The sequence below is a fragment of the Panthera pardus genome, unplaced genomic scaffold, assembly GCF_024362965.1.
Source record: "Panthera pardus isolate Hobbes unplaced genomic scaffold, ASM2436296v1 HiC_scaffold_3, whole genome shotgun sequence".
NCBI classification, from domain to species: domain Eukaryota; kingdom Metazoa; phylum Chordata; class Mammalia; order Carnivora; family Felidae; genus Panthera; species Panthera pardus.
Window position 1 is genome coordinate 13,746,447 of NW_026526876.1, and position 9,848 is coordinate 13,756,294.

Here is a 9,848-nt window from a genome sequence, read left to right on the forward strand (position 1 = left end):
GCCCCCAACCCAGGCAGCACTGTCATTCAAGGCCGGGCGTCACGCAGACCTTCCGCGGAGGCCCACCCGCCCCTCCTCGCACATCGCCTCGGTCGGCAGGACGGCTCTAGCCCCGCGGAAGATCTGCAAAGCCGCTCCCACTTGGGCCACGGGGCGGCGGGAGGGCCGGGCGGGGCAGAGACTCTGTTGCTACTGGCTTCACTCGCCACAAACATGCTGTCCCCACGGACACGGGATGTCTGTCCACCCAGGGCCAGCTCCTGGCAGGACGCCATGCGGGAGGCAAGCCAGACATCCGGACCCTTCTATTTACATCACCTATTTGGGACTGACAGAGCTGTGACTTCAGCCTCGGCTGCCACGAGGAGGCAAGGCCACATCCCGAGGGGCCGGGCCACTCGTATCCCAACACGGAGGTGAGGTCAGGGCCGCAGGGAGCCGCGGGGCCCCCTCCTCCAGGGCAGACCGAGCAGGGTCAGTTTCAAGAGGGAAGTTTCCTTTTCTTCCCAAGGAAAGATGGGGGACGGTGCCCCAGAGCTCTGAACGAACACCCCGGCATCCACACCTCTGGCCGCCCGCAAGCTCTGGGGCGTGGCTCATGCATCCCCTCAGTGTGACCGCAGGCTGGTCCCCAAACTCGCGGGCAGCCCCTCTCGAGGATGTTCGAGGCCCTGCTGCTTTGACCGGTCAGACGCACCTCAGAGACAGAGTCACGGGCTGGAGCAGGGGACACGGGGCACCGGGACAGAGCCCCTCTCCTGGTGGCCCTCCCTGCAGCACGTGCCCGAGGAGGCGGCGGGGGGAGGGCCGGTCAGGCCAAGCAGAGGCGGCGGCGGCGACCAGGCCCACGTGGGCACTGAGCACGGACACGGCTGCAGCCGTAGGAAGGCCGGTCCAAGTGTGAGACGCGCCAGATGTCAAAGTTCTCCATCCAACAAAGAATGTAAAAATGTCTCATTTTCCCGTTAATCACATGTTCAAAGCACAGTACTTTGGGCACACTGAGTCAAGTCCGCCATAACCTGAAATTAATTTCACCTGTTCTTTTGATGTGGCCACCAGAAAAGTCTGAATTACCTCTGCAGCCCACACGTGTGGCACATGTGGCACGTCCCGTGGCCGGTTAGGTGATCCAGACGCTGGCGGTCAGGGCAGAGCCACCGTGCACAGGAGCCACGACCTGACCCACAGCGGACCCAGGACGCGCACTCACCTGACGGCTCCCTGACAAGCCTGTTGCTCAGAGGCTTACCTCCTCCTGAAAAACCCGCTTCCCGCTCATCCTGTCCTGTGAAGACTTAGAATTCCCAGAGCTGCCCCCCCCCCCCCCCCCCCCCGCGAGCACGGGAGCTGCCGTGAGCCCTGGCGCGTCGTCCCCGCTGCGCAAGGATCCATCCCGGGACCACGCACACGTCCGCACCAGCAGTGTCCCACAGTGGCAGGCACAGCCCCTGCAAGATCCTAGCTCGGCCCCGCCAAGCCCTGTGAATCAGGCGTGGGGCCGTGACTGTGGCCACAGATGCCGCCTGCCCTCCCTCTTGTGGACCCTGCTCCGTGGTCAGTGGGCGCCAGCTTCCCAGGAAAGCGTGAGCGGAGAAGCGCCCCCCTGCCTGGAGCCGATGGGACACAGATGGGGCAGCAGCCACACGGCTGGGGCAAGGGTGCCGGGAGGAAACTTCTAGAGACGTTACGGTACCTTCGTAAGCAGCACGTAGAGGAGGCAAATTGCTCTGCTCCCACTCACACACGTTCACGGACACCCCGCGGCCAACTAAACCGACCCGAGGGGCCCAGCTCCTCCTGAAGCCACCCAGCTTCTCCCAAGAGCTGTCTCCACCCCCCCGTTGCGCTCCTCGCACTCCATCAACAGCTGACCCCACCGGCTGGTCCTGAAAGGCCAGTCCCAGAGCCCCCGGCACCCTCCACCGGAACCCTGTCTAGTTCCAGCCACCACCGGCCGAGGGACCAGATCCTACGCATTGCCGCAGGGGACAGGATCCGTCGCAGGGGACCGGGGTCTTTTGGAAACACCGGTTTCCAGGTTTCCGACGCCGTTCGGTTTTATTTGCACATACGTACTGCTGCCCGACTCTGAGCTACTCCTCGCCGCCAGCCCCAGCCTCAAGAGCAGGGAGCCAACGCATCCCTCCGTCAGGCGGGACTCTCGGCGCGCGTGTCCAGCTCCTCCCGGGTGGACCCTGCCTGCCCTTCGCTGCGGTGGCCTCGGCAGCGTCCTCAGAGCACGTGCAAGGGGAGACCGTGCGACCTTTCAGGCCTAGACACCGCTTGGTTCCATCCACGCCTCCGATATCCTGACAGATAATTCTAGGATAAACACTTTTCCTGCAGCAGGTGAAGGCACCGGTCAGCCGCCCTCCTGGTGGTGCAGCCGGGAGCCTGGGGCCTCTCCGCAGGCCTGCGGTGTCCCTTCGTCCGGCTCCAGTGCTCACGGTGGTGCACCGCAGTCTGGAAATGCGGCGTCCGGTCCTGGCACCGTTTTCCACTGCACTGCCACGATTCCCGCCCCCCCCCCCCCCACCCCCCGCTTCTCTTTCCCGGAGCCAGCTGCCTGGGCCCCAGATCTCCCTCTGCCTGTCCCATCCTGACGCTCAGCCGCCTGGCTCTGTCTCTTCCTCCCGCAGAGGAGGTGAGCTCCCTCCCGAGCCTCGGCCAAAACGGCCAGGACCCCGTACCCTCAATTCCAGGGGCGGCCGCCGACCAGCCCCGCCCCGCCGAGCCTCAGGCAACTGAGCAGGATGGTGGGTCCTCAGACCCACGAGCTTCCTCACGCGCAGCAAGGATTGTGGCCACTTGAGCCACGGGTGCGGCTGACCCATACACCTCCCTACCTGCTTCCAAGGGCTCCTCCTGGTCTCTGCACTTGCCTGTTCAACCGCACCCAGCTCTCGTTCCACCTGCCTCTCCGTCCTGAGAACGCGAACAGAGGCTGTCACTCTGTCCCCGCAGTTCACGGTCTCCTCCTCATACGCCAAAGGCTTGCTCAGACATCTGGGCTCCGAGGGGCAGTGCAGTCGGCTGTCGGTGCCCAGGCAGTGGTCCGGGGAGCCACCCACACCTCCTATAGTGGGAGCTGCGAGTGTTCTGGGAGCTACCCAGGGGGGTCATGCTCCTGCAACAGCCTGAACAGTAAGGGCACCCCTGTCCAGAGAGCCCTGAGGCTCCACACCCAGGACCACCTCCAGGGCCGGCAGCATAAAGCGGAAGGCAGCTAAGGCCCCGTGGCTCCTTACACCTCATCTACCACCTGCCTTCCCACTCTGGCCTCCTTGCCCAGCCATCGTCCGCCTCACCCATGACCCAGTGCTGCCATCGCCCGGGCTCTGAGTAATACCTTTGTAAAATCCTCTCCTATCGTTTTAGTTGCCTTTTGGGAGGGAGAATGACACCTGTATTCCAGGAATTCTTCCTGTTCCTTGTTCCTGCCACAGGGCCTTTGCACTTAATGTCCCCTAGACCCAGAGGGCTCCCTCCCAGATCCTGGTACAGCTGCTCCTGAGACCTCCCCCGCCACGCAGAAAATGCTGCCCCACCACGTCCCAAGGTGCCCTGCCTTCTCCTTTGCGAAGTCTTCCTGTGGCTCTGCAGGACTGCCTGTTAGCTCCTCACAGAGGTCAGCTCTGCGAGGCCAGGCCCCGGCTCCCTGCTTCAGCCCCGCCCGGCCTGAGCCGGACGAACGAAAGGACAAAGGAGAGACAGATACGGAGGCCTCATCTTCCCAGCAGCACGGAGCAGCAGCAGAGAGGGCAGGTGCCGGCGGCACAGGGCTCTGAGCTGCAGAAGCACCCCCACCCCCTTGGGAAAGCAAGACAGCAGGCGCCACGGGCGGCACAGTGAGGCGGCCCGCGGACTGCGTCGGGCGTGCCACGTGCTTCTACTAGCAAAGACCCCCGAGCAGGGGCTGCCAAGGCCCCCAGGAGCGCCCGCGGAGGATGTCGAGGCTGGCTGGAGGGGAGGCAGGCCCGGCCGCAGGGGCCCAGGCCCGTAGGAGCGGAGGGGAGCCCCCTGCTCTCGGCACAGCCGCCCCCACGGCCCCGTGGGAAGAAGGTCCGACACAGGAGACACGGGAAGAGGAAGCCCGCACGGGACGACGCCGGCGGGGAGCAGGAGTCCGGGTGCGGTGACGGCAGGGGCGGCGGGCACTGCAGTCAGACTAGATGGGCTTTCCTAGGCGACCCCGTCCCCGTGCGGGCCCAGACTCCCCTCTGCCGCACAGACAAACCTCAGGGCCAGGCCCTGCTCTCCCGTCCTCACACCGCCCCTGACGGCAAGCAACTTGTCCGGGGCCACACAGTGACCACTGCGCCCTCCCACGGTCCCTTCTATGCCGCGGGCCAAGACCTTCAAAAGAGAACAAAGACTTCCATGCCAAAATGAAAGACAGAAAAGTAAAACGCTACCACGTTGACGCATTCAGGACTAAGATTTAAACCATTAATTACCAGATGGAAACCGACACCTGTCAAATATCGTTAACGGTTTCTTTTCAAACGTGACCCATTTTCCTAAGGAAGTTTTATACCTAAAGCCTCTATCCACCGAGAAGCCCAGAAGCTCCCTGTTCCCCTCACCGCTCACCAAGCCCCCCACGAGGACAGAAGCATGGCTTTGTCTTCCGGGAGGGCAAGGCGCCACCGTCACGACAGGAAACCCAGGAAAAAGGATGAGCTGCGGTGGCCAGCACCTGCTGGGGGCAGCTGATGAAGGCGGCCCCCTTATCTCAAACCCGTCCTCTCAGCAAGATCGGAGAGCCCTAAGGCACACCCTCCGGCCGCGGCGAACCTCGGGCTGTGGCTCCAGACCAGCCCCGCCGACCCAGCAGCAGCCTCGCCATAGAGGGCAGGGCCCAGAACCTGCTCGCTGACGCTCACCTGGTCTGTGCAAAATGGTTGAGAAGCTCCCAGAGCGTCTGGCCTGAACAGAAAGTGTCTTGCAACCTGGAGCCATCGTCCAGCTGCAGAGCGATGCGAACCTGAGGGGTGCAGATTGGGAAACCGAGTCAGGAAGAGAAGCAGCCGCCCAGGGCACAGGTCAGAGAGCACACACCTCTCCTTCGGGGCCTCGGGATCCCGTGGGCGGCAGGACGCGGACTCTTGGGGGTAAGGAAGCGCTGTCCCCCCCGCACACCCCACACACGTTCGTCGCTGTGTCTTCAGTCGTCACAGTTTGGGCTAACTTGTTCCGCAGAGACAAATGACAAGCGTGTTACGTCTTCTGAGCGTTTTTCACAAACGAACACACTGTTCTTGAAGCTCCGTGTGCAACAACTGTTGCACCGAGTGGGGACGTAAGTCTACAGCCCCAGAGAAGACACTCCTTTCGGGTCCTTCCACTGAGTGACAGACACACCGGAGGACGCGCGCGCAGAGCCGGGGCGAGCATGTGTCCCTACGCCCACGAGCACCTCCCTGAGGCCCGTGTGTCACGGTGAGTGCTGGGTGCCCATGCCGGCATCCCTGCCACTTTGGCCAAGACACTCTTTTCTTCAAGCGTGCCTTTACATGGAGTCCCAGTAACAGAGGACGAGCCGCTCTGTGTGAAAGCGCGAGAGAAGCTCCCTACCACCCCCGGCAGCCCCAAGGAATCCCCAAGGGAAGTCAGGGTTCCTTCCATGTGAAAAGAGGGGTGTTGGGGCCGGTCCCCGCCGCCCGACTCCCGATGGGCTCCAGAGTGCTAACTGATGTCCGCAGGCCCGAGCCGCCTTGTCTCTCGACAGGGATGAACTACCTCCCCTGCGGTGTCTGGGGGGCTTGCAGAGATACACCAGCACTGTGGTTATTGTTTCCACCCACGGTAACTGTGCTGTCGTCTGCTCAATCTCTAGGTCCTAAGTAATTGATCTGGTAGGAAGCAGGCCACGGTCAAAGACTCGGGCTGTGGTCCCAGCAAGGCCTGTGAGGAGGCCCAGGGTGAAGCCTGAGCCCCTGGGCCACGTGTGCTCCCGCCAGAAGCGAGGCTGCACCACGTCCACAGGAAACCGCAGGCTCCGAGGTGCTTGGCTGACAGCACAGGTAGCCCCCCGCCCCCCAAGACCAATTCAGAGCAGAGACCGAAAGACTCGTTTCCAATCAACCACCGACCCTGAGAAAGTGGTGAGGGTGTGAGGACACGAGCCTCGCCCGGCACATCCCTCCATTCGCCGCCCCCTCCTACAATCACGGCAACAGCTCGTCCCACCCATTCAGCCTGCTACAGCATCCTGTCGTCCCAACAGCCCGGACTCGAGAGCCACAGGCAGCGCTGCCGGGCCCCTCCAGGGGAGCCACCTACCATGTTCTCGGGCCCCTCGCGGCTCCGGGAGACAGGCACCATCTCCAGCTTGGCGTTATTGGGCAGGTTGGCAAATCTCCACTGGAGAGAGAGGTCAAGAACATTCCTCTGAAACCTGCAAAACAGGCCACAGCTCACGGGCTGCCCTGCAGATCCTAATACAGCCCAGCTTGCACACAGTGCCCAGCACAGCCCTGCTGGGAGCAGGGACTAAGCCGAGCGGTGTTCGCGTCCACGTGGCGATTCCCCAGCCAGTGCCCCCAAGGCTGCAGGAACACAGGTACAGCCTGCCAGCTTGCAGAGACAGAGTGGATGCCTGTCTGCGGCGGATCTTTCAAAGGAAAGGAAAAGTAGACACTGACTCAGCTTTGAGCTAACAAGGACAGAGCAAGAAGGAGAAACCAGAAATGGGTCACCCTCGTGGACAGACCAGGGGGCGCCCCAGTCCCCTCCCCAGGCATGAAGCAGCAGCAGGCCCAGAAGATTCAGAAAATAAAAATGCACCCCAGAGCTACTGAGGGGTGTATGTGCCTAGCTCTGCTCGGGAAAGTTCTAACCTGCTTCTGGCAGGTCGGGGAAACCAGAAAGAGCTCGAAGCTCTGTGAGTGGATGCCAGGGCACAGCCCGGAGCCTGGAGCAGGGCCCTGGGATTCTCAGTGGCAGCACAGGCTCTCCTCTGTCTGAGGTGAGGACAGCCACACCAAGACAAGTCACTAAGGGGAGAAGTTCCTCAGGTGGGACAGAAACCCACAGGCCACCAAGGAAGGGTGCTGATTCCTTTGTTGTTTTAGACCACTTGAGGGGCGCCTGGGTGGCTCGGTCGGTTAAGCGTCCGACTTCGGCTCAAGTCATGATCTCGCGGTCCGTGAGTTCAAGCCCCGCGTCGGGCTCTGGCTGACAGCTCGGAGCCTGGAGCCTGTTTCAGATTCTGTATCTCCCTCTCTCTGACCCTCCCCCGTTCATGCTCTGTCTCTGTCTCAAAAATAAATAAACGTTAAAAAAAAATTTTTTTTTTAATAATAAAAAAAAAAATAGACCACTTGAGGACGTGCCAAGAGCCCTCTCCTTAGAAACACGCCCGCACGCTAAGACCCAGGCATGCAACTCCGGGGCACCGCGAGGCCACCAGGATCCACACAGTTGTTTGCGGGGGAAAGTTTGCAGGTTTGCCCACATCTGCACGACCACTTCCTCTTCCCTCAGAGCCCCACCAAGAACAGATACAAACAAACACACGGAAACCCTCCGCAGAGACCCCTAAAAAGACACATCCCCATCCTAACCCCCAAAACCCATGAATGGGACCTTACTTGGAAATAGGAACTTTGCAGATAAAACTGAGTTAGGGATCTCGAGATGAGGTCATCCTGGATTTGGGTGGGCCCTAAATCCAATGACAAGTGTCCTTATAAGAGACAGAAGAGGAAAAGACACACGACACACAGGGAGAAGGCCACGTGAGGAGGAGGAAGAGGCCGAGTGCAGCCACAAACCAGGGAGCAGCTGGAGGCCCCGGAAGCTGGGACAGGGAAGGAAGCTGCTCTCTTAGAGCCTCAGAGGGAGTGTGGCCCTGCCCCACACCTGGACTTGAGGTTTCTGTGAGACAGTAGGTTTCTGCTGGTTTACACCCCGAGGCAGGGTCCTGGGAGGGGCGGATGGCCCCGACAGACCCGGACCGGACCCTAGCACACTCACTTCAGATCGTACTCGCTGGGGTTGAAGTTCTGCCGCTGGCATGTGTCCTCCAGAACCTAGGAGTCAGACGACAGGACTGTGAGCCACTGGGTCTGGCCTGGTGACTTGGTCGGCAGGCACAGAGTCCAACTCTTGATTAACTGGCTTCCAGGCCAAGCCTAGTACAAACCACATGAGGGACTGTCCACTCAACGGATCCACACGCCTCACCTGCAACCCGTGTTCACTCTCCCTCTCCTCACTGGGCCTGCCTCGTCACCCAGCTCCCGGGACAGCCTCCACCCTGGGTCTCCAACAGTCCACCGCCACAAACCTTTCCCTCCGCACTTTGGGACACTCGCCCCACGCAGAGAGAGTAAAGTTCAAATTTGGGCCCCACTGCCTGCAGTGCTTCACCGTCCTCTCCATGAGCCACCCGCACACACGGCCAGCGCAGGTGGGTCTTGGGGCGCCCGTCTGGCCCGGGAGATCCCCGCTTCCGGGCCCGGCAGACACACTGAGTTATTCGGGTCGGCTCAGACCGCCACCGCCCCACAATGGGGGCTCCTCCCGGCAGACCGTAGGGCGAGCACTGGCCCCTGAACCGCGGGGCCCGATAAGCCTTTTTTAATGCAACAGCTGCCCCGGAGGGAAGTGCAGCGAGTGACTCAGCAAATCAGTTTCCAGACGCCACGGCCGCACATCCAATGGACACCTGGCCGAAGGACGCCCCAGGATGGGGACACGGCTCGAGGCTCTGCGGCGGACTCGGAGGGGTGGAAGGACGTGCCTCCCCCCGACTCCAGCCAGCCCAGACCCCGGCCCCCGCTGGGACCCGCGGAGTCCCGGAGGCAGGAGCCCGGGGCTGAAGGGGGCGGGCCCGCCGCGCCAGAAGGAAGCTCATTGGCCCCCTCAGGCCCCGCCCCTGAAGGCCCCGCCCCCGCAGCGCTCCAGAGCCAACCGCAGGAGCGGACCCGGCGCCGCGCCCCCGCCGCCCGCCGCCACCGCCCGCCGCCGCCGCCGCAGCCGCCGCCGCCGCACCTGCAGCAGCACGGTGCTCGGCGTCACCTTCACCGTGTGGCGCCGCCCGTTCGGAGCCAGTACCGACACCGCGGAGCCCCCGCCGCCTGCTGGGGCCGCCATCTTCCGCTCACGTGATCCGCCGCCGCCGGCTCGGCGTCAAACCACTTTATCGCCAACAGCCCGGACGCAGAGCCACGCGGCCGCGGGGCGGGGCCTGGGGGCGGGGCCTGCGCACGCTTCCGGGCCCGCCCCGGCGTCCGGGCTCCGCCCCTCGGCCCTGGCCCCGCCCCGACGCCGCCGCTGAGCGCGGGAGCGCTGGGATACCGCGTGGCCCCGCGCGGGCACCCCAACGGGCGCAGCGTGGCTCTTGGGCCCGGCCCGGCCCTGCGGGCTGCGAGCTCGCCAGGCTTGGGCTCCCGGTCCCGCAGGGTCACCGCGCCCAGGCCGGCCTGGGCCTCGCTTGCCCTTCAACCCTGGCTCCTCCACCCCAGTGCCCGCCTACCTGCCCCCCTTCCTGCCCACTGTCCCCCAGTCCCCAATGGTCACCTACGCCTGCGGCCCTGGGGGGTGGTGTGAAGGCCAGGGACCGGCTCAGGGTAAAGGCCGGCCACGAGCTCAAGAGCAGAGCAAGTCTGACACCAACATTCTATGTGTTAGGTGCTTGCCCTGATTGCAGCCCGGCGCAGTGGGAGTCTGGAAGGTTGCAGAGGAGGGGCGTGTCGGGTCCTACTGTCCCACCTGTGTGGGTGCTGTCTCACCTTCATGTGGGTGACACATTCATCTCACACGTACCCGTATACTGACAAATACACATGTGCATGCATATGTAAGAAAACGGGGCAACTCCAGGGACACCCCTGATG

General features: G+C 63.0%; 1 protein-coding gene across 13 annotated transcripts in view; it reads right to left on the reverse strand.

Annotated features, from left to right (window-relative positions):
* ASPSCR1 (ASPSCR1 tether for SLC2A4, UBX domain containing) overlaps nucleotides 1-9,202 on the reverse strand; it is a 27,033-nt gene extending 17,831 nt beyond the window's left edge. For 3 of the 13 annotated variants that reach the window (XM_019465879.2, XM_019465882.2, XM_019465880.2), the window contains exons 1-4: nucleotides 9,004-9,202; nucleotides 7,984-8,039; nucleotides 6,289-6,403; nucleotides 4,890-4,990 (exon numbers count right to left, since the gene is read on the reverse strand). In XM_019465879.2, the coding sequence (XP_019321424.2) occupies nucleotides 4,890-4,990; nucleotides 6,289-6,403; nucleotides 7,984-8,039; nucleotides 9,004-9,105 (374 nt within the window). In that variant the 5' untranslated portion in view covers nucleotides 9,106-9,202. Of the gene's footprint in view, nucleotides 1-4,889; nucleotides 4,991-6,288; nucleotides 6,404-7,598; nucleotides 7,694-7,983; nucleotides 8,040-8,193; nucleotides 8,833-9,003 lie in introns of those variants that run through there. The other 10 variants (XM_053893376.1, XM_053893375.1, XM_019465887.2 and 7 more) reach the window with 10 other exon arrangements.
* Nucleotides 9,203-9,848: the final 646 nt, after the last annotated feature.